Raw genomic sequence first — 25,452 nt, 5'->3', positions numbered from 1 at the left:
TGAACTAGGGAAAAAAAATAAAAGATAGTAAATTAGATGACATATGATGGGAGACACCAGAATCTAAATCCATAAGGATAAAGATATACCTGAAATCAAACGATGACATGGCAGAGAAGGCTATAAAGCAAGAAATTATTAAAATTGCTCCAATATATACAGATCAAATTTCTCTGAAGCATCTATACAACCAAGCATAATGATAGAACAAATAATGTTCAAAATAACCAAACTGTAAGGATATACATCTGTATGATCTATAAAACTGGACGACCCATGGTCACACAAATAATCCGAGGCAGAAAAGGATGTCGGCATAGAAATCGGCAGCACAGGGCATCAGTGTCGAAATCAGTAAAAAAGAACGTCCGTGCCAAAATCGGTAGCACAGGATGTTGATGTCGAAATTGACAGAAAAGAGGGTTGGCATTGAAATCGGCAGCACAGGACATTGGCGCCGAAATCAACAACGTAACACATAGCGTTAGAGTCAAAATTGGTAGAAAAGAGCGTTGACACCGAAATTGACAGCAGAGGGCGTCAATATCGAAATCATAGAAAAGGATGTCGGTGCTAAAATTGATAGCGGCAGTAGGAGACGACATCGGCTATAGGGACGGTAGAAAAATTAGATTAGAAATAGAGAACCACTCTAATACCATGTTGAAATTAAGAAAAGGAAAAAATAGTAATATTATTAAATCTAAAGTTAATATTAAAAATACATAATATAAATTCTTATATAGTTATATAGTTAAGTTAAAAAACTTTAAACCTTTTATATATATATATATATATATATATATATATAAAGAACTCGGTAGCATTTATCGACAACTCGACTATATACAATAAAGAGTTCGACAACATTTAAGAAGGTCCTATAGTTTTTATGAGGCCATCAAAATTCCTTTTTTTTTTTTTTTTTTTTTAATTTCTAGAATGTTTTTGTTTTCCTGCTTTGTCTCATCAAGGCATTTTCCAATTGGCTTCATTTGCTCACATTTTAGAATTGAAAGATACTAGAACGTAACAGACTGTGTTTTATCTGTTTGCCCTAGTAATCTTTGTCTTTACCAGTAATTCGTTTATATAGTTTGACTTGTATTAATACTTAGAATATAGAGGTATGTCATGGTGGTTTTTTTACTAGGTACTGTTGGAGATTGATGCATAATTCACTGCTCCAATATTTATGTTTATTGGATTCAATTATTGATGTTTCTCTAGGTTTTCTTTTTTAACCTTTTATTTGTTCCTTTATTGCAGTTAAGCTTATTCCCATTGTTCTTGGTTTATCATATTTTTGCAGTTTACTGATAGGTTGTTCCGAGGAGTTAATGATGAATCATTTGGCTTCCTAAACAATTTCTGCAGAAGCACCACCCCTGATTTGCTTTTAGGTACCTTCCTTTCATTATAATGATGTCTAAATAATTCTTGCTCTTAACTGATGCTTGCAACTTTTCCCAAGTTATCTCTGTTTATTAATATTATGGCCGTGTAGAATGTTCTCAGATAAAATCTGCCTCTCCGAGTACATAATGTATTAGAAGCGCCAGATGTGAGTTGCAAGCTAAAAGCAGTAAGAAATTTACTGATCTTAATGAGATTTCTGACTTGCCCAATGCTCTTGATTCTCTTGCTGAAACTACACCTGACAGAGAGACAATTTTCATTAACAATGCGACTGCCAAACAATTTCCAGATGACTTCAGTAGCAATTTTGGGCAGGACATAGAAATGTATTATGAGCAGGTTCTCGGGCATCATCCATATTGTGGATCTGGCAACCTTTGAAATTGATAACTTTCCAGTCCCTTCAAGTTTTTCTCTACTCCAAATGATTATATTGATGAAATGGTTTGGATTCCTGAAAATCATTTTGGAGTGTCTAGTCAGTGCAGAAGTATGTCTAACGACATCCAGATTGCTAAACAGATTGAACATTCTCTTGGGAATGGAATGGAATGGAAAGGCTTTCTGAAGCATAGAATCGTGATGTTGAGCTTTTGATTTGGGAAAATAAAGAAAATGCTGGTATATCAAACAAGAAATTGTGCAAGAAGAGAAGATGTACTGAACAAGCTTCAAACTTTAAATCCAGATGCTACGGAGAAACTAGAGGTAATCTTATTCATGTGGCAAAAGGCGATTCGCTCGTCCCCAGCGCCCCCGTTAACCCGTCCCTAGGTCAACACGGAGAAGGTAAATCACGGATGGCTACTAGTCATTAGTGTAAATGGCCAAGACATGGGGGAGATCACGCTCGATCACGTCGAGTTTTGACGCCAAGACCTTATATGATAACACCCCATATGTACTATCCCGAAAGGACAAAAATTCATGTTGGAATTGCACTTTGGTGGTGTTGTTCATGAGTAGTTAAAGAAAAACATTTGAAAAGATGAAAATGACATGAAACTTTTTCATTTATTTTTTATAAAATACTTAGTGGTTGTCCCTGTCCCTATGCCTATCTCTATCACTTCTTCTATTCAACAGGCAAAACAACCAATTTTAGTTTAAAAACTTGTTTTAGTCAATTAATCAATATTTTTTAGTTTAAAAATCTGGTAATTATTATATATATTTTGATTAAAACAGTAAAAAAATGATAATTTTAATTAATTTTATTGATTATTTTTAGATATCGATTTGATTTTATGAAAAAAAAATTTATGAAATTTTTTTATTATTCATCAAGGTAAATTGGGAAGTCGACATGATGCTCATTACTCCGGGACTTAGATTAAAACACTAGAGAAAGACGAGCAGTCCATGAGATTGTAGTTTGTTTTTTATATTGGAAGCTTAGAATTCAAGCTGTTGAATTGCATCTCGAATTGCTCCATGTCGGGCTTCGGCAGTACGACTCCGATCTCCACTCCGCCGTCCTCATCCCTGCTTTCCGCCACCGATACGGCTCCCGTCCTCGCGATCGAAGTTATCTCCACCTTCTTTGGCCGCCCCCAACCGAAGTCCGTGCCGTAGACATGAAACTTGGGCGACCCAGCGACAGTGAGGGGTTGCTCGTTTATTGTAGATTCGATCCTCGCCAGCCATGTCTCCGCTCCTCGCAGAGGATCTTCCACGAATACTTTTATGGCATCCGCGATCGCTCTCGCCGCCACCACCACTCCTTCTCCGACGAGCTCGCTGACCTTCAGGTCCACGAAGCAGGGGGCGAGGCAGTTCCCGAAGTACGTCTCCGGCAGCGGCGGACGCAGCCTCGCCTTACAGTCGGCGGCGAACATTAAGTGGGCCACTCTGTCGCCGTCGCCACCTTTGTGGATTTCTAGTGATTTGGTGAGGCAGGACCAAATATAAGCGTAGGTCACCACGATCGTGGAGCAACGCGAGATGGAAACCAATTCCTTCAGGCGTTGGATTTGATCCTTTTTGAGCGTGAAGGAAGCGAGGACGGCGTCCGATAGAACAGGGTAATCCATCCACTTGTCGCTCTCGTCGTAGTTCCCGTAGAAAATTGAGTACAAGCCCCGGGGATCGGAGACCAAGCTCCGGTCAAAGACCGGAGGCTCTCCGACCACCGTGTCCTCCGACAGCGCATACGTGGAAGCCCACGACAACATGAATTGGGTGGAGCTGGATCCGCCGCAGGCGGCGTGGTGAATCGAGACACCGATGGCCACGCCTCTGTCCGGGAAGATGGTCACCTGCAGGGCCATAGCGGCGAATCCTTCGCCGGCGCCTCTGTTACGGAGCTGCGGAAGCAATGGAAGGATCCTGTTGAGGTTTCGTGCATGGCTGCCGGAGACTTGGTCAAAGTCGTCGTCGGACTCCGCGACGTTGAGCGTGACACCGTCTCCCTCCGCGTAGTGGATCTCGTATTGGTTGCCGTCGGAATCTCTAGGGGATCGGCGGATATTTCCGGCGAGGGGGTAGAAGTGTCGGAGAACGAGGGAGAGGGAGGACTTGAGGTCGGGGAGGATGGAGGTGACGAAGTGGGAGGTGGAGTGGGGGAGGCGGTAGAAGAAGACTCGTTCCACGGATCCTCCGCGTAACCAGATGGCGTCGAAGAACGTGAGGGGGAGAGTGGTTTCGCCGACCGATCCCGGCGGCGGAGCGACGCGGGATCGCTCGAGAACTCGGAGCTCTGGTAGTTTGGCCATGGTTGGCGTTGCCTTGGGGTTGGCCGTTGGCGTGTGTGGACGGTCAGGTCTGGTCTGGTTATCTATCATTTAATTTATCAATACAAACACAGCATGAAAAATCGCATGGTCCTTAAAAAAAATATTAAAATTAATTGATCCGTTCGAAAGTGGAGAAAGCAGTGAACTGGGAACGTGATTTTACTGCTAGCTGGATTCACTTTGCAATATCCTATAGTACAAAGAGTGTTGGTGTCGGAACAAGAAAGAAGTCTCTATCGTTCGATTCGAGAGAAGAAAGTAGTAAAAATAAACTATAGCAAAGAGCGTGACTAAAATATGAAGTATTGTATATCTTAGTCTGTAGATGTAAAAGTCTTTTAATGTCACTGTTGTGTTGTGTGCACATCTAAAAGCATTATCACATTTTCAAAGTTCTCCTAAAAAAGATAGGTTATAAAGGGTTTCTAATATATTTCTTTAAACAAATATGTAAATCTTTATGATTTAACATGCCGAAAGCTTCTAAAGTATATGATTTACCCATGGGATATTCTTTGCCCTTTACAGTACAAACTTTCAAAAAAATATGATATGTTAGGTATATGGATCTTGTTGTTGGCTGACCTACCGCCATTGGTTTGAGAGATCACCAGTTCGACCTTACAGAATGTAGCTAGCCAACAACTCGTTCTTCACTTGACCCTTCATTTTGCCAAGGAGACGCAATATATCCGATCAACCCCAAGGTCCAATCGGATAGGACGGTGGGCGGGATAAATTAGTACTTAGCTTTAAATCTTGTTTATAAGTTGTGAAGGACGACCGCTCAGGAGGTACGGTCGGCCCTTCATGTCCAACTGACGATGCGAGTCTCGCTTTGCCACCCAAGCCTGGTCAGGAGTTCTAGATTCGTCCGACCATGTGACTTTGACTGTTTGATTTTGACCTCCACATCAATTAGTCCTTCCTATTTTGACTCGCGTTTTTAGGACTCATCTTTATCACCATATCACAAGCCTCCTAAGTCTAATCGAAGGAGGTTACAAGTATGAGTAACTAAACACTTAGTATTATTTGCCGTTCTCATTTCTGACCGAACGTTTTATTATCTGGGCCGCCGCTCGGAAAAAAAAATTGTACATGTTTTTCACACTGAATTTTAATTAATCCAAAATCTTCTTCCTGTAGAATGCTTTTACAAGGCGGAAGGATTCCGGTAAAGAAGCGAGAGAGCTCAAGTGGGACCATGCTCAAAGAACATTCATGGTCTGCAACCACCTGATACTAAGATGTTCAATGAAAGGAGTGGCATCACAGAATTGAATCAGATGACAGAAGAAGCAAAAAATAAGAGCTGAGATTGCAAGGTTAGTTCAATTCTCTTTTCGCTCCTGCATGCATTCAATCGACATGTTTCAGTTTTCGATTGTTTTAGCACTGGTCCTTCATGTGTTTCATGGCTTTTTAACTGGTTTTGAAATATTGATACTTTGGCATTGAAGTCCAACTAGCTGCCTGCCACATTCATTCAGTTTCAACATGTTGCATCCTGACTTTCCATGTTCTTTTCGCCAACTTGCAAGCAACATCGATACGTTTCAACATGTTGCATGTAGTTTATTTAAGACTGATTTGCCATGTTCTCCTGCAACTATGTCGACCAAAGAATGGTTACGAAGTTGTCAGATCAAGTCTCTTAAATATCCCCTACTGACACATGACGTTGAATAAATGGGGAGACAATCAATGATAGTTGAATTTGATCTCCTCATCGGCTCCTTACCATATTGATATTTAGATTGATCTTGAGATGCTTCCGTGCTCTCCTTTTTCTTTTCGCATATCACCCGACATCAGTCTAATCTTCTTTTGACCTACATTTTAGGTCCATCTCACCGTCTCCATCAACGATCTCGAAAGAAAGCGCATGTCAATACGTTTGTTGATCGATAATTTGACCATGTACGATATTTGACCAGAACATAGTTCATGATTTCATTTAATTTAGTCTCCTCGGGGTGGTACGATGATTAAGACATGGGGTGTTGCCACATGAGGTCTTGGGGTCGAAACTTGGCGTGACCGAGCATAACCTCCCCCATGTCTTGGTCATTTGCACTAATGGTTAGTAGTCACCCGTGATTTACCTCCTCCGTGTTGATTTAGGGACGAGTTGATGGGGACACTGGGGGCGAGCGATTCATCTTTTTTTTGCCACATGATTTCATTTAAGTTACTTATGGACAAATTTGTGTAATAAATGCTAAGAAGCAACTCCATGTAATTCATTATTGCAGGCACATCTTTCGGAAACACATGTAGGTGGAGATTTGAACGATTTCATTAATGTGTTGCATCTGAGATTGTGTTTGGTTGGGCTGCAGTTGCATAAAGAATGCCTGGGACAGGAGTCAGCAGCGTCACAGTCTGATATGTTAAATTATGCTTAGATTTTATAGAGTGCGTATTTTAAAAGTGTTTTTTTATAGGATTTTTGCATATTGATCCTAGGGAAGTTGAGTTGGGCTTTAGTGTTACTTGCCCCAGTTTGGGCATTTCGAGTTGGTAAAACTCTTGTGGGTATTATTTTTCCCGCATCATTTAATACTTTTGAGTTTAAGAAATTATTGTCATGGTTCATGCCTATTTGGTGTATGTTATTTAATTTTATCTTTATGCAAGGTTGTATTACTATACTACTAAAGGTTAATTTGATTTTATTTTGGTCAACCTCTATCTTTTACACTTCCAACTTTAATTAATGTAACTTTTCTAAACAGAGAATAAATTCATCATCTTTGAACATGTTTGTACTATCCTAACATATTTTTACCATTTTATCCTCCATTGTTGCTAACAACTAAGTCTTAATTACTAGTAACCTCACAATTTATCTTAATACTTATATTGAAGCACCGATTAACCCCCAATGCACGGTAGGTATGCTTTCTAGTGTCATAACTATGCATGATAGTTCATTAATTAGTGATTTATCTAACAACTTTATTTTCAAACTTTGTAGTCTGTAGCATCACTATTCTTCTTTTGGGATTATTGTGTTCAAGAGAAATGAGTTTGTGCAAACCCATAATCTGGATAAAATATTCACACTTGATAGTGATGCTTCAAGTTTTTGTTGATGGTGAATAAATTCATTTAACATCAGGAACCTTATAGTTACTTGAAGGACCAACAAAAGTTTGATAATGATAATTATATACATGCATACTTGTCATAACATGAATTTATAAGTGTTCTCTCTATTAACTATCATAACATAATATGAATTTCTTCTTTAGGAAATATTAAGTTTATGAAATATTAAGTCATTTTATATTAAGCCTCAAACTTCTATTAATGTTTTTGAAACTTCTATTTCTAAGGTCATAATTCTAAATACATCTTGGTTTATTTACTTTTGTTTGATTGAAGTAAAACGTCAACTCAAGTTATTAACATTATATTTTTTATATTTTAGTTTGCAGCATCAATCGAAAATCAATATCGCAATCAGTCTTAATATGATGAAGTAAGAAGTGAATAAAACGAATTTATTTATACCGATGTGGGTGGCTAAGAGTCGTGTATATTGTGATATAAATTTTTGAGTTGTATTTAAATAAATATTTGTGGATACACTTTTAAGTAAAGTTGATCAAATATGTCTCAAGTTGATTAAACATGTCTTAAGTTTAGACTTGTGGATTTCATTTCTTGGTTTTGACAATTTATTTGGGTCAATACAAGTTGGGTTTCATTTTTAATTTTGTAGGACATATTTGTTTAATTTTGGTGAAGTGACTTCACTTTGTTATGAAATTGTGCACAAGTAAAAGAGAATATTTACTGTACCATAATACAAAAATTGTGAAGTAGTATAAATAACTTACTTCATCAATCAATATGACCAATGAAGTCATATATGATCAAATACTTCAATGTTTTTGTTAGCGAAGCATTCACAAATTAGAAGGCTAAAGATATGCTAAATATTTATATTGACCAACATGACAGTGAACATCATAAAGCTTGAGCATATTTAATCAATTTTGCACAAGCAGCCACAGTAAATGCGGAATGATTATAATATTTGCCTCAATACTTCAATTGATTGTATTAGAGTTTTGTTACAACAAGAGAATTCATTTTGGGGTCATAATGAAATTGAAAGTCCTCTTAATCCGGATAACTTTCTTATTTAATTAGAGATTTTAGGTGCTAAAAATAAAGAGATTAATGATGTGATATTGAAAAAGAACTATTTATAAAAATTACAAGTTAATATCACTAGATATTCAGAAGGATATAGTAAGTGTTTGTCTAACTGTAACAATTAATGTTATTATCAGAGATATTGGTGGTTCATTATTTTCTATTTTAGTAGATGAATCTCGTGATGTGTCAATAAAGAAGCAAATGTTAATTGTCTTGAGTTATGTAAATAGTTGTGGGTATGTGAATGAGTGTTTTATTGAAATTGAACATGTTACTAAGTACTATAGCACTCTCACTTAAAGTTATCATTGATAAGATGTTCTCTAGATATAATTTAAACATGTCTAAATTGATATGACAATGTTTTAATCGAGCAAGTAATATATACGGTAAATTTACTAGTCTAAAAGTACTCATTTTAAAGGAGAATCCATGTGTATTTTGTAAGAGCTCAGATCCTCTGGTCCAGGATCTTCTGGACCAGGGGAGACCCTACAAACACATTGATGGAGTGAACTGGACCCCACCTGTTTAACAGGTGGGGTACAACTCGCCCCACCAATGAATAGGCAGGCATCCAAGACTAGTCTAGGGATCCTAGACCAGAGGATTCCTACTCATTTTGTAAGTAGGCCGGATTAGTTTTGATATGATCAACTAAGTTAAATTAGACCCTGTGTGTTTGATGCCTTGTGTTTAAATATGTAGGGACTTACGAACACAAGGAGTCGAAGGGAAGACACAGTGGGCGGAAGGATGGTATGGGAAGGGAGTCAATGGGCTCAGTGCATTCGAGAGACGAGGAACTCTGGAAGAGTACATCAGTGGAGAGAGAAGGATGTGCATGGTGCATCAGAGGGATGAGAAGCTAGGAGAAAGTCTGCTCGAGGAGAAGGTCGGAGTTGGGTTTAAGTGAACTTAACTCTAGACAATCGAAGTAGCATCTAAGCGAGCGAAATGAAGAATGGTCAATGCTGAGATTGACCATTTGGATAAACAGTACTCGAGGCATATCAGATGGGACTAGAGGCACCTCGGATGAATAGTAGTCGAGGCGCCTCAAATCAACCCAAGGTTTCTCGACTGAGAATGGAGTCGTTGCCGCGGAGATAAGTAGCAAAGTCTACCTCAACCGTATTGAGGTGCCTCCATCGGAACTGAGACGCCTCTGATGAATGAAGGTACCTCCATTCACCCAGATCAACCGAATGTTGGAAAACTTCTTCCTGTTGGAGGTGCCCTGGATCAATGGAGGTATCGTGAATTGCCACATCAGCAAAATAGTCATTTCGATCAGTGTACTATAAATAGTTTCTAGAGCTAGGAGTTCAAATACACATGTTCTTTCAATTTTGTAATCTTTTCTTTAAGCTACCAACTACTGTAAGGGGCTTCTTCCCCTCCAATATTGTCGAAGAAGTTTGTAGTGAGCTATCCACAATCTTGGATTAACAGTCACCCAGGTTACGTTGTAACCAAGTAAAAATTTTGAGCCCCTACTTTATTTTATGAATTTCTTTTATTACATTTAATTTATGTGTTCTTGCTAAGTTAGAGGAAAAAGAAGGTTCTAATTTTTATTGCAAGCTATACACCTCTCTAGTTGGTCCACCCAATCCAACACATTTTACATATTTTGTTTTGCTGATCAACTTCAACTAGCTCTTATAGTTGTGGCCAAGAAAAATTGTTTGATTTCTAAATCCATTCGTATTGTAGATGATGTCGTAAATGTTATTGGATCATCCTGCAAATGTTTTGATCTTCTTAAAGAGAAACATTCAAATTTTATTATTGAGGCATTGGAGAGGGGTGAAATTTCAAGTGGTCGGGAACTTAATCAAGAAGCCAACCTTCAATGTATTAGGGGGGACATTATAATTCTTTGATCAACTTGATTTCTATATTCTCTACTATCAGTGATGTACTTGAAATGATTTTAAAAGATGATTCCAATTCTGCTAATAAAAAAATGAAACATTTAATTAATTAGAGTAAATAATTTTAATTGATTTTACATTTAATCAACACTTGATGAAACATGTCGTAGGGATTTCGAGTGAATTGTCAATGACATTGCAACAGAAAGATCAGGATATTGTGCATGTGTGATGGATTTAGTACAAGTATACAAACACAGACTCCAAAGTATGAGAGATGATGGTTGGAATTCATTTTTAGAAAATGTCCACTATTTTTGTCAACAACATTACACTGATATTCTTAAAATGGATGATATGTTCACATATTGGGCATCACATTGATAAATTTACATCACCATCGTAATCCATAAGAAGTGATAAATTTACATCACCATCCTATTGATTTATCTACAGTGTTATTGATATACAACTTCAAAAGTTAAATGATCATTTCTCAGAGGCGGTACTGAGTTGCTTTTTTGTATAGCTTGTTTGTGTCCACAAAACTCACTTTTGGCATTTGATAATAAAAAATTGATGCAACTAGCTGAATTTTATCCACAAGATTTCTTAAGATTTGATCTCTTTGTAATTGATGATCAATTAGAAACTTATATGTGTGATATGTGTTCTAACAAAGTATTTGAATGATTGAAGGATCTTGGTGATCTTTCAAAAAAAGTTAGTTATGCCAAAGTAAAGTATGGTGTATCTATTAGTTTATAAGCTTTTGACATTGACATCAATTCTATTGGTTGCAACTACAATGATAGAGAGAATGTTTTCTATCATGAGAATTGTGAAGTATAGGTTGCACATTAGAATGAGTGATGATATTGGATGAATAATAATTTTATTGTGTAAGTAGAGAAAGATGTATTTCTAATGGTTAATAATAAAGTTATTGCATAAAAGTTTTAAAATATGAAGACTTAAAATGAATAATTGTAAGATAATTATTTTTGTGATGTTTTATGATTATAAAATTTTATTTTATTTTTCTTTATTAATTATTGTATAGTGTTTCCTACACTGAACCAATAAATTAGTCGCTAACGACGGAAATAAAATTAGTAACAGAAAAAATATTTCGTCGCTAAATGACATCGGTTATCAAAACATTTGTGACTAAAATTTTCAATTACTAATTCAAATTTTCTTGTAGTGAAGATGGAGACAAAGGATATGAAATCTGATCTCTATTCTTGTGTCACTAGTGTCTATAAATTTTAAATGAAATTTTTCTCCAAAGATTTTTGTTATGGTTTGGCCAAAAATATCTTCACTAATACATACAAAATTGCCATCAATGTATTTTTGTCCAAAATATTTTAATGAGCTTAAACTGCCCCAAATGTTAATTAAAGGCCACCAATGAGTCAATATATATACTACAAACAATATTACATTATACATCCATAGTCTTAGATGACTAATTTAGAGTTTTTTTAGAGCGTCCAGGTGTTTTGTCATTTTGGTGGGCCAAACTATTTAAAATACTTTAAACAATCTAGTTATGGAACTCAGCAGACCAATTTGAAAAGGTTTAGGCTATCAAAGTGTTTTGCTCAAAATTATTCTAAATGATAATTTAAGGCCACATGTAATTCCGTTTGTTCTAGTTTAATCTCTTTCCTTTTGAAAGTAATGTAATTGAGAGTATACTAATAATGATTCGATCATAAGATACTCGTATTTATATAAATCGAATAGAAATATTTTGATGAATCAAGAATAATATCAATCTAATCCATGGATGGTTTAGATTGTTAAGATGTTTTGCTCAAAATGAGCACCTAATTGAGTCGGTATTCTTTAAGTACTGCATGTATGATCCTATGTGGCTAGCTTGAAAAGTGTTCGACTATTCATGTGTTTTGACCCAAATGACTTGAACTGTTAGAGTTCCATTCCTGGCCACTATTGAGTCTACCATTTACCCATGGTTGTAAATGATGAATTTGTAAAGTTTTTGTATGTTTTAGTCAATATTTTAATCGATTAAAACTATTTAAATTGACGACGTAAGGTCATGACTGAATTTTTGAAGAATCAAGACTCAACCGGGGTTCTCATATATCTAATTTGGATGTATTAGGCCAATTTAAGTATTTTGGCCAAAATAACTTGGTGAGTATAAACTACTCTATGCTACCTCATACACATGCGTTTAACCCCATACACATGTTTGACCAAAACAACTTGGTGAGTGGGAACTACTTTAATTTGGATGTATTACGTGTGAAAATTAAGAAAAAGGAAAAATTAGACATATTATTAAATTTAAAGTTAATGATAGAAATATATAATATAAAGTCTTATATAATTAAGTTAAGAAATTATAAATCCTAAATATAAAAAGGAAGAAGACTAAATTATCCTAAAAGCTATAAACAAATAAATATATATAATCTAACATCTTCCCTCATACTCATAATACTACAGCTAAAAGCATTGAGAGTTCACTACAAGAAAAAATAGTAATACTGATGGAATTACTGACGGATATTTTTTCCGTCGATAATCACAACGGAAAACAAATTTTGCTAGTACAATTATAGATTACCGACAAGAAATGAAAATGTGAAGTGGAATATGTCTTGGTAAACATATCAGGAATCTATAAATTTAAAGGAACAAAAGACAATGTGATTGTGTCAATCTGAAGATGATGATGAGTAATGTGACAATCAATTTCAATATATTTCGTCTGTTCATGAAAAACTGAATTGCTTGTAATTGAATAATACTCTCATTAGCATAATATAACGGAGTAGGTTGATGAAGAAAGATATCCATATCCGCAAGCAACTAATGCAACAAAATTATTTCACAAGTAGATGAGGTCATGACACGATACTAAATTTCTGTGGAAGATCTAGAAATAACATCTTATTTCTTACTCTTCCCAGAATACAGTCCCCAAGACAAATGTAGAAACCAGTGGTAGATTTGTGATTCCTAGGATCACCAGCCTAATCAGCATCAGAGTATACATGTAGCTCCAAAGATGAAGTAGAAGGAAATAAAAGACTTTGAAATTGAATGTCCTGAAGATACCTTAGAATACGAAGAACAACAGCCCAATAAATTACAATTGGTGTAGCGATAAATTGACTAACCACATGAACAACATATGTAATATCTAGATGAGTCACAGTGAGATAAACAAGCTTCCAACAATAGTTCTATACAAACTAAGATCCGACAAAGGTAAATCATCAGATGGAGAATATTGAGCATTAGTCTTAATAGGAGTGTCAACGACTCTATCATTAGTAAAATGAGCATGCCCAAACAAATTAGATATATACTTTGACTAGGATAAAAGATAACCTTTAGGAGAATAAGCAACCACAATACCCAAAAAGTAGTGTAGTATACCCAAGTCTTTCGTAGCAAAACAACGAGTCAACTTAGACTTCAAGGAAGCAATTCCATTAGAATTATCATCCGTAATAATCATGTCATCAACATATAATGCAAAAGAATACGACCTGTATTTGTACATCCAATAAACAATGTTAATCATGATTACTAGAATAAAAACCAACGAAGTAATCACTATAGAGAACTTCTCAAACCAAGTATGAGGTGCTTGTTTGAGAGCATAAAGCGCTTTACGAACCTACAAACTTCACCAGGTTAGTATGAAATATTAGGAGGATGTGTCATATAAACTTCTTCATGAAAATCACCATTTAAAAATACATTCTTGATACTCATCTGAGATATTCTCCATCGACAAATAGAAGCAATAGCAATCAGACACTAAAAGAAAATTGGGATTCTACAACACTTAAACGACAATGCTTTTTATAAAAAGCATTGTCTATTTTTTTTAACAACGCTTTTAGTGAAAAGCGTTGTTTATTTCATTATTTTCTTATTAATAGACAACGCTTTTTTAAAAACCGTTGTCTATTAGTGATTTTTACGGGTCAAAGACAATGCTTCGTAAAAAACGTTGTCTATTAGACCTTTTTTTAGTGTCTACGATAATGTTTTTTAAAAAGTATTGTTTATTGTTAAGTTCTCATCTAAATCTTGATTAATACAAACCGTTGGATCTAGGTAAGGAGTAGAAAACCCGAACCCTTCTCCCAACTCCTATCTTTCGATCATTTTTATCCCGAACCCTTCTCCCAACTCCTCATCTCACGCGGCCTTCTCCATCTAACCCCTCTCCGGCAAACCCCTCTCTGGCGAACCCCTCTCCGCGAACCACTCCTCTAAACTCCTCTCCGTCAAGACCACACCTTCCTCAAGCGGCAAATCCTGGTGCTGAGGCTATCGACCACGACAGATCCCGGTGCTGAGGCCTCCTCTCTTCCCTGCCGCCGCTTCCACTTTCCACCAAGAAAAACCCTTCCCCTCAGCCTCCTCTCCTCTCTTCTCTCCTTCCTTTGCGTTCGATCCAATCAAATGTCGGCTTCCTCCCGCGCCCCATCAACAGCGCCGCCCTCGTTCGGCCCTCGTCGACGGGAGAGGCTGCAATCGTCAGAATATGCTTCCCTGCTTTGGCCTGGGCAAACGTTCTCTACATCAAGGGCGGGAACTACAACGCACAGGTGGTGATCCCCGATGACAAGTCGGATGAGTCGCTGCTACGGAGGTTCACGAGGGAGGTGATGAAGGCGAGGGTGCTCCAAGAGTGCAAGATACGGAGGTGATTCGAGGACACTGTGGAGAAGAAGAAGCGCAAGGTCCAGGACGCCGCCCGCAAGAATCGGAGATGGTACGTCTCGAACTTTCATTTCTTTAGGTTTTCCATTGGTTCTGCTGATTTCAGATTCAAGAAACTACTTTAATTATTTAAACCTCTCTGCTCGCTCCCCGAGGGTGTCGCCTGGCCTCTGCCATCTTCTTAATTATCCTCCCTTTCTGGCTGAGTTCCTTATTCTGTTCCTTGCTCGGTGATTTGCTATTATGGAAGGGCCAAAATTGGTCGCAATCCCATAACGTTGATGTTTTTATTTAGGCATTTGATATAACCTGCCAGGAAAGTGAAAGCTAGGATCTTTCGTTGCGTTTGTAGCCAAAGCTCACGGCGAACGAGCAAAGGTGAGGAACCGTGCAGATGGAATGGAAATGGCTGGGAAAGTTGGGGTGGGCGGCCGTGCTTGGATTAGTTTGCCTCTTGGTATCATTAGCGGTGGTGTCGTTGGAGCGGAGCATTAGAATTGAGGGGTTGAGGGGGACAAAGCGTACTGTTCAGGAAGAGGATATTGAATCTAATTATATTGCAAACTCGCTTCTTTTTCTATGGCAGACTGATAAAAATTCTTACAAACCTGTTTGGCCGGTAAACTTTCTGCATTCTTTCTCTGGTTGGTTGTTCTCATGAGATCGATCAAGTTTTGTGATTAATGAAGGCTTTTTCCCTCACTTTTTGGCGATAGCCCATGGAATTCGGGTGGAAAATTGCGGTGGGTTCCATGATTGGGTTCTTTGGAGCAGCGTTTGGTAGTGTCGGGGGAGTTGGTAGGGGTGGAATTTTCATGCCCATGCTCGCTCTCATCGTTGGTTTTGATCCCAAGTCTACTACAGCAATCTCAAAGTGTAAGAAAATTTACCCCCCAAATTCATGTATTTTGGATTTCTATGCATTCCTTTTGTTTCATTGTTAATCGATGTGTTTTTGTGGCGTGTGTTTTTTATGCCACTGAGGCCAAGTTTTTGTATGGTTACGTGACAAGATGAACTCATTCTTGAGTAATGAAATCTTAATGTTCATGGGCAGGCATGATTATGGGTGCAGCTGGTTCTACTGTTTACTACAACCTTAAGTTGAGGCATCCGTCTTTACATATGCCGTCATTGACTATGATCTAGCTTTGCTCATTCAACCCATGCTTATGCTAGGGATCAGCATCGGCGTCATTTTTAATGTTGTCTTTCCTGATTGGATGGTCACCGTCCTCCTAATTGTCCTATTTATCGGTAATTTATCATTCAATGTGGATGATCATTCTCTTCAGTTAAAGATGAAAGGTCATTCCTGATGTCCTTTGGCTAGAACAATTTAGGGACCTCGACCAAGGCTTTCATGAAAGGTGTTGACACATGGAAACTGGAGACAATTCTTAAAAGGGTAAGATCCTTTTAATTCTCAATCAATATTGTGCAACTCATTAACTCTCATCTGTTTGTTGATTATTTCAGGAGGCTGCTAAACGCTTGGTACCCAGTGGGGTAAGGATACATAAATATTGATACAATGTTCTTTGGTTTTGAAGGCAGGTTGCTCAATATGAAAATCATCTTTGTTGAAGAGCGGGAAGACATCAAGTATGAACCTCTTCCTATGACTCCTACTAACACTGAACAAAAAGGTGCAGCAGTGACAACAGAACTGGAGGTAGTATGTTAGCACATTTGTGAAATCCATGCTTCCATCTTCCAAATTTGTTAACTCTAACTTATTGGACTTCATGTCTCTAAATGCAGGTTCCACTTCTTCAAAATATATACTGGAAGGAGCTCGGCATGCTTGTGTTTGTATGGATGTCATTTCTTGCACTACAAATTGCAAAGGTTAGAGACTTGCGGCATGGTCTTCAGGACTGTTTTTTAACTCTAAAGCTAGGTGACTGAAGCCACTTTTCCTTTTCCCTAGAACTCTACAGCTACATGTTCCCACATGGTATTGGATATTAAACTTCTTACAGGTATGATGGATTTTCCTTTTTACTCTTTCCCTCTAGTTATTTGGAATTTGTTATATTTACGATATTATTTCTCTATGTTCTGGCAGGTATGATGAACCTCTTCGCCTCCCGGTGCGACTGTAAAATACCGGAAAATGGCGAATAATAATAAGGAAATTTTCTGGAATTTTTAGAAATTTTTCGGGAATTTTTCGGAGCTCGTACGGACGAGTTCACGAGGATAAAAGCGGGACCCGGAAAAGCCTGTTTAGGCTACCCGATTTAAGCGAGGAAAAGATTTTATTTATATGTCTTATTCCTTTTTATTTCCTTTGTTTTTGTTTTTCATTTTGTTGTCGCCGAAACCGAGCCAAAGCCGCACCCCTTCCTTCTTCTCCCCGACGCCGACGCGCGCTTCACCTTCTTTGCCCTAACCGGCGCCGACGCCGGCGGTTTCTTCCTCTCCACAGCCGAGTGATCTTGTGCCCTAGAGAGCAGCAGCAAGTCACCACCGCCGCACCTCCCCGTTGCACACTGCGAGCCGATCTTTGCCCTCTACCTTGCGGACTCGTGCCCTAGATCGCCGGGAGCCAGGAGCGTGCGTCGATGATAGAGGTCTCCGATCAAGAAGGGGAATCCTAGCTCTAGTCTTGACCCTTTCTCCTCATCGTCGGCTTGGATTTACCGTGCCGTGCCCTAGCTCCAAGCTTCGGCTCCTCTTTAGGGCAAGGGTGTTTCGGTAAGGTAACAACAAGGTGAGTTAGGTTGTGTTGTTTGATCTATGATCTCTATTGCTATCTTTACTGGATTCGATTGATTCCAACCTTGATCTGGACAGTGGAGAAGAATTACAGGAGGTGAAGTTCTGTTCTATTCTGTGGTGTATATTTCTTGATCACCTGAGATGTTATCTTCATCTGATCAGTGGGAAGGATTTTAGCAGTGAGGCTCTATTACTGTGATGCTGGAATTGTGATTATTGAGGTGTTATCCAGCAACTTTCCCTAACCGGTAGCAACATCTTTGATTGTGATCTATTGGTGATCACCTTGGATTTGGGTAAGTTTTTAAAGGTTAATTATTACTTTGTTTAAATGATACGAATTAGGTATATGTGTAGATTGATTAGGATTTTGCCCTAATTTAGTCTTAAAGATTTTATTTAGCTATTATATGGATTTAGCTAAATAAAATATATATGTATTGTTAGTGGACACAGGACGTTGACGAGAGACGAGCATCTTGACGTTGGATTTGACTGGATTGGATCTACAGTTAAAGGCGGGTACCTCTTGACTTATCTTTTATGATAATGTCTTTGGATATGCATAGTATTTTATAACTACATGCAATGAACATGTTTGCCTTTGGTATGTCACTGTTTGATATCCATAGCATGTTAGGTTTGTCGCCTGTGATGTATCCGTGCTTATATCTCGTGATTTGTTGTCATGGTTATCTTGTTACCATGAGTATCTTAGTTTCTAGAGTGACATACCATGCTTACTGAGGTTAGGACTAGGATTTGGATTGTTGTTTCTGGCCTGTGTATCTAGATTATCTGATACTTAGGTTTTTGTGCCATATCAGATTTGTGTACCTCTATTTGTATATCATATATGATTCGGGTGTTTAGACCCTGATTCTTTGATCTGTGTATATTGTTGGTACATATGCTATGGAAGAGGGATATGATTTGGGTCTAGGTTGTTATACCTTAGAGGACTTGTATACCCTAGATCCGTGGATTTGACTTACTGATACTGTGGTACCCATATTATGTATATATGGATTTTTCTATGCTGATCAGGATATTCCATACTTATCATGTTCGGGACATAGGGTTATTGATATTCTATCCGACTGTACTCTAGATCTTGGTATGTGACCATCGCTTTTCAGTACCCATTTTGTATGTATGGATATGGTTATGTTGATCGTTTTGCCATGTTTAGTGTCATGCATCATGATTGCATCTTTGCGATAGTCGACTCCATTGTTGTTGAGCACATCGCCATTACATGGATCTGCACACACCACTCATGGGTTAGTGGTCGATTCAGCAGTGTGTGTTGCAGTAGGGACTTTTTGGCCTCGTTGGTCCGCTCATGGGTAGTGTGACACAACGTCTTAGCCGATTCCCCCGTCATCGTGTACTGGGAGTTGAGAGCATTGAGCTCCCCATTTATGATTTGGGGTCACGGGACAGGACAACATCCGTCCACTCGGTCACTCATCGGGAGCGGTGACGACAGAGTAGCCCTACCCACTCGGTCTCGCCATTTGTGTGAGATGACTGACTGGGGTGACCAGGACGCATCATTGACATCATATGCATTGATGCATTTATTTCTTGTGATTGTGTTTCTTGCATTTATTTGCATTTGGTTGGATGCATATGTTTGACATGCATACGAGATTTAGGACTTCGGTTTGATGACCCTTTTGTTTGGATAGGAGTTCTGGTGAGTACAGATTCCTTAGTTACCTTTCAGTTTTGCATCTTTCCTAGATATATGATTAGGAAGTTGTATTCCATGTTTATGGTATTAGATATATCTTACTAGGCATGTCTCTTGGTATTTTGAGTTGTTGAACTCACCCCGTGGACTCTATATTTTTTAGCAGGTTATTTATGGTGTCGCTTGGAGCATCCTGTCTGCTGGTCCCCACGTCTCATCAGAAGACTTATCGGTTTCACGTATGTTTTGCTTGTTTTATGTTTCAGTTTGTTTAGCTCTGTATTCTGGTTTTATTTTTGGAGAGTTGATGTTGTTATGTGGTGTTTTGTATTTGTTATTGGTTGTGTAAGCCTAGCCGGCTAGCAGTTTTGTGTTTTGGTTTTGGTACAGCCTAGTGGGCTGCTTTATATTTAACTGCGTGGTTGTGTCAGCCAGAGGCTGAATTTGATATTAACTGCGTGGTGTTTGTTTTCTTTTATTGTTATTATTCCAGCCGCATGTGGCTGAGGTATATAGTGCTTGTAGAAAAGTTTCAGATTGTCCGCCGTACAGGGGAGATGCTGCCGAAATTTCTTTGGACAGAGACTCCTCTGGGGCGTGACAGCGACAGAGGTGGTTCTTCAATGCTTGTTGTCGTCCATGTTTTTACAGATTTGGGAGATCATAGTTGCAATCACTTGGAAATACAGTAATGCTCATGTATGGACTTGAAACATATTATTGCTACTTTTGTAGGGGATACAGGACAGTCGAGATCAGTACACTAAGGAGCGTCTCGATTCAGTAATTGATGAGAAATTGCTCATATTCTAAACGTTTCATTTTAGCTTTCCTTCTGCAAATATTGTATGCATTTTAAAATGAAGAAATACTGTATGCATTTTAGAATGGAGAAATTGCAAGCTTTCTCTGCATATTAGAAACTGCACAGTTTGAAGAATGCAGTTTAGAAACTGCATGCATTTTAGAATGCAGTTTGAAGAAACGTTGCCTTTCTACAAGCCAAGCTTTCTTTCTGCAAGCTTTATTTCTGCAAGCTTTATTTCTGCAGTTTGAAGAAACGTTGCATTTCTGCAATAACAGTGCTTTTTGCAAAAAACTGTTTGTAGAGAGGAAAGCGTTTTATTTCTGCAAGCTTTCTTTCTACAGTTTGAAGAAACGTTGCATTTCTGCAAGCTTTCTTTCTTTCTTTCTGCAAGCATTTCATTTCTGAGTAATGAGTTTTGGTTCATTTATAGAAAATAGCTAGTAGAAGTAATTTTTTGGTTCAAACTATTCACTGTAATTTTTTGTTTATATTTTAGGCCAACTGTTCAATCTGTTCAAAGCTTACAAAGATCCTAGACAAAATCCAATTGCTTATTCCTGTAATAGATTGAGAAAGACAAGCTACTTCTTCAGTATTGTGGCAGTAATTACTGTACTGTTTTGTCCCGTTCTCAAGCCGATAATAATTTTTGAGTGTAGCTAGTAGAAGTAAACAGATTGTTGGCTTCGATGTCGGCTAGTTATTTTGTACTCTTTTGTTTTATTTGTGAATATCACTATCTACTTTGAAACAGAATTAGTGTTAATTTTGATATTTACTAGTTTCTCATGTAATTAAATACTAATATTACTTCAATGTCAGAATTCTATTATTTTGTCATGAGTTTGAAATCATTAGTTGAGTTGATTATATGTAAAATTCGAATCTAGACATGGTAAAAGAAAAATAATAGTTTCGTAAATATAAAAATAATGATTTTTAAATATTTTTTTATTTTTTTTCTTTAAAACGACAACGCTTTTAAAGCGTTGCAAAAAGTATTGTCTTTGTAAAAAAACAACAACGCTTTTAAAGCGTTGTAATAGTGTTGTCTTTGCAAAACATGAATACGCTTTTAAAGCGTTGTCTTTTCTACCAAAAACAACACTTTAAAAGCGTTGCAAAAGCGTTGTCTTCGCTACAAACGACAACGCTTTAAAAGTTTTGTCGTTGAGCAGACTTTTAACAACAATGCCTTTAACAACGCTTTTTCAGGCACAAAGACAACGCTTTAAAAGCGTTGTCTATTAGCTTTTTTCTTGTAGTGAGAGTACGAACAATTGTCATTTTTGCACCAGGAGCAAATGTTTTCTTATAATCCATGTCATACTCTTGAAAATAACATTTAGCAACAAGATGAGCTTTGTATCGTACGATAGATCCATCAGATTTAGTTTTGATCTTATATACCCAACGAGAACCAATAGTATATTTTCTTGGTGGCAACGATACCAAATTCCATGTATAAGTATGATGCAAAGCAGTTAGTTCATCAGCCATAGTACTCTGCCAAAGTGGGTTATGAACAACTTCTCTATAGGATACAAGTTGAGAAATACAATGAACAGATGCAACAAATGAAGAAAAAAATGAGAATAAGAAGAGTAAGTAAAATCTGGCAGTTTAATAAACTTGTGAACATGAGTGGATTGATGACGGTGGAGAGAAGGATCATCCACAACCTTAGGAGATGATTGGATGGTGGCAAAAGGAGGAGCATGTGAAACGAATATCTCGGGAACTAAAGTACCAGATTCAGTTGAGCTAACAGTAGGAGTTGTGGGTGAAGATTCTTCGGTGTCAATATTGAAAGGATCAATGCAAAGCAGATCTGACTTTGTCATATTATGTGAACTAACCGGAATAGAAAAGAATGGAATATGTTCAAGAAACACAACATGACGAGAGACATACAATTTTTGACTAATGGGATCAAAGCAACGATATCCTTTTTTACTAACACCATAACCTAAAAAAACACAAAGAGCAGACCGAGAGGCTAACTTATTACGCTCAACATATGGGCGAAGGACGAAACAACTACAACCAAAAACACGTAAAGAGGAATAGATAAGAGCATGCTTGTACATTTTTTTAAAAGGTGACAAGCTTAAATTGTGTGAGGTTAGAATTCTATTAATCAAATGAGCAGCAGTAAGGATTGCTCCCCCCTAAAAGGTACTAGGAACACTAGTAGACAATAAAAATGAATGGGTTGTTTCAACAAGATGTCTATATTTTCATTCAGCCACACTATTCTGTTCAGGTGTATCTGTACATGAGATTTGATAAATAGTACCATTAAAATAATTAAATGTAAAAAATGATTTGAAGTATATTCACCCCCAAATCACAACAAAAACACTTTATAATAATAGAAGATTGAGTTTTCAGAAGAGCTCTAAAGTTGTTGAAAATGGTAAGATAATCAGACCTGTGTTTTATAAGATAGATTCAAAAGTAACGAATGCAATCATCAATAAACGAAACATAATCCCTTGACCCTCCCCCCTTGTAAGAATAGGAGAGGGTCCTTACTCATCAGAATGAATACGATCAAATGGAGCAGAAGAAAAAAGAAAAACTTTTATAAAATGGTAAGGTGGAAAATTTGACTAGTTTACAACCAATACAATCAAAAATATCATAACTTTTTAAATGTCCTAATACTCTTGTATAAGCTAAAAACTATAAACAAGAGACTAAAACATTACCTAAATGAGAGTACCACAAATAAAAATCAGAAAATGAACTACTCAAATAAAAAGATGATAAATCCACACTCGAAACTACAACTTCTAATACTTTGAGTTGATCTAAAATATAGAGTCCTCCTTGCCTACAGCCTGTCCCAATCTACCTCTAAGATTATTGGTCCTGAACATAACAATTGGATGAAGAAAAAAAGACTAGATATCGAGACTCACAAATTAAGTAACAGAAATAAGATTTAAAGTAAAACTCAGAATATAATAAATGTCAGTAAGAGATAAACAAGATGTAACAATTGAATCAACACCTATTAATGACATAGGAGAACTATCAACAGTCACAATAGATATAGATGAACTAGAGAAAAAAAATAAAAGATGATAAATTAGATGACATATGATGGGAGGCACCAGAGTCTAAATCCATAAGGATAAAGATATACCTGAAATATCAAACGATGACATGACAGAGAAGGCTATAAAGTAAGAAATTATTAAAATTACTCCAATATATACAGATCAAATTTTCATGAAGCATCTGTAGAACTAAGCATAATGACAGAACAACTAATGTTCAAAATAACCAAATTATAAGGATACATATCTGTATGATCCGTAAAAACTGGTGTCAGGACGACCCATGGTCACACAAATAATCCGAGGCAGAAAAGGATGTCAACGTAGAAATCGATATCACAGGGCGTTGGTGCCAAAATCAGTAGAAAAGGGCGTCCGTGCCAAAAGCAGTAGCACAGGGTGTTGATGTCAAAATTGGCAAAAAAAGATTGTTGGCATTGAAATCGGTAGCACAGGACATTGACACCGAAATCAACAACACATAGAGTCAGTGCCAAAATTGGTAGAAAAGAGCGTTGGCGTCGAAATTGGCAACACAAAGTGTCAATGTCGAAATCAGAAGAAATGGATGTCGGTGCTGAAATTAACAGTGGTAGTAGGAGATGACAGCGGTAACAAGAACGGTAGAAAAATTAGGTTAGAAATAGAGAACCGCTCTAATATAATGCAGAAATTAAGAAAAGAAAAAAATTAGCCCTATTATTAAATCTAAAGTTAATATTAGAAATACATCATATAAATTCTTTATATAGTTAAGTTAAAAAACTTTAAACCTTAAATATAAAAAAAATAAATAAATTATCCTAAGATATATATATATATATATACATAATCTAACTTATATCATTTAAATTAACCCACGTAATAATATTATTAATTCTCTATTTTAATCGATTGAAACTACTCTGTACTGCCTCATACATATGTTTAATGAAGCAAAAGTGATTTCCCTCACCCCGAACATTCCTCATCGCCGGCCCTACATACACATGTTTAGCCTTTGATGGGAGGTGAATAAAGAGTTTCCTACATCTTAACTTTGTCAAGAATTGCGTCAGGTAAGAAAAGATGTGTCAGACCCATAAAGAGCTCGGCAGCATTTCTATTGAGCTCGGCTATATTCAATAAAGAACTCGGTAGCATTTATCGACAGCTCGACTATATGACTATATACAATAAAGAGCTCGACAACATTTATGAAGGTCCTATATTTTTTATGAGGCCATCAAAAATATATATATATTTTTTTTTGAATTTCTAGAATGTTTTAGTTTTCCTGCTTTGTCTCATCAAGGCATTTAGAATTGAAAGATACTAAAACAGACTGTGTTTTATCTGTTTGCCCTAGTAATCTTTGTCTTTACCAGTAATTCATTATATAGTTTGACTTGTACCTTAAATACCTTAATACTTAGAATATAGACGTATATCATGGTGGTTTTTTTACTAGCTCTTGTTGGAGATCGATGCATAATTCACTGCTCCAATATTTATGTTTATTGGATTCAATTATTGATGTTTCTCTAGGTCTTCTTTTTTAACCTTCTATTTATTCCTTTATTGCAGTTAAGCTTATTCCCATTTTTCTTGGTTTATCATATTTTTGCAGTTTACTGATAGGTTGTTCCGAGCTGCTCTGATTTTTTAGTTGAGTTTAAAGAAGATTTAATTTTATATTTTGGTTGCAATTGAAGTCCTTGAATACAAAGTTCCATTCAGGTAAAAGAGACCATGATAAAAGAGGACAAATTCACAACTTTTTCAGCTGAATCTAAACCCACATATGAGTTGAATTGCAAGATGATGCATCAGAAAACTGGAACATGAGAATTAGAAATTTAAAATGTGGGTTTAGAAGGAAGAAGCACAATAAGATTTGGACACTCACAGAGGTGATGAAGCTTTTTGAAGGTGTTTCTCATTGCGGAGTCAGCAGATGGATCGAAATCAAGAGGTATTCATTTCCAACATTTGCTTTCCGCAATTCTATTGATCTCAAGGTCCTTGATGCTTCTCATTTCAGCATGCTCAGTCAAATTTGACGCCTAAATTTATGTTGGTGTGCGCATCTTTACAGGATAAATGGAGAGAAATCTGGTGAAAGCCAGCAAAGCTTGGCTACATGACAGGAGGCAGGTCAGGGTAGTTTGTCAACCATGATTGATAGTGCTTTGAGACTATTCGTTTCGTGATGCAAACTTGTGCAACACGA

The 25,452-nt window shown here is 37.1% G+C and overlaps 1 protein-coding gene, 1 long non-coding RNA gene and 1 pseudogene across 2 annotated transcripts; 2 read left to right on the top strand and 1 right to left on the bottom strand.

Moving 5' to 3' along the window:
• Positions 1–2,678: 2,678 nt before the first annotated feature.
• Positions 2,679–4,232, bottom strand: LOC121996736 (malonyl-coenzyme A:anthocyanin 3-O-glucoside-6''-O-malonyltransferase-like). Its single transcript, XM_042550809.1, has one exon. The coding sequence runs from the start codon at positions 4,200–4,202 to the stop codon at positions 2,802–2,804; it is 1,401 nt and encodes a 466-aa protein (XP_042406743.1). The 5' UTR covers positions 4,203–4,232; the 3' UTR covers positions 2,679–2,801.
• A 10,158-nt stretch (positions 4,233–14,390) lies between these two features.
• Positions 14,391–17,148, top strand: LOC121994989 (annotated as a pseudogene).
• Positions 17,149–17,155: 7 nt separating this feature from the next.
• Positions 17,156–18,179, top strand: LOC121994130. The gene is made up of 3 exons (XR_006115594.1): positions 17,156–17,657; positions 17,741–17,961; positions 18,113–18,179. It is a non-coding gene; the product is annotated as an uncharacterized LOC121994130 (long non-coding RNA).
• The last annotated feature ends 7,273 nt before the right edge of the window (positions 18,180–25,452 follow it).

Source organism: Zingiber officinale, chromosome 6A, assembly GCF_018446385.1.
Source record: "Zingiber officinale cultivar Zhangliang chromosome 6A, Zo_v1.1, whole genome shotgun sequence".
In the NCBI taxonomy this organism is placed as follows: Eukaryota; Viridiplantae; Streptophyta; class Magnoliopsida; order Zingiberales; family Zingiberaceae; genus Zingiber; species Zingiber officinale.
Note: the sequence above shows the minus strand (reverse complement) of the source record. Positions and strands in the feature narration are given on the sequence as shown.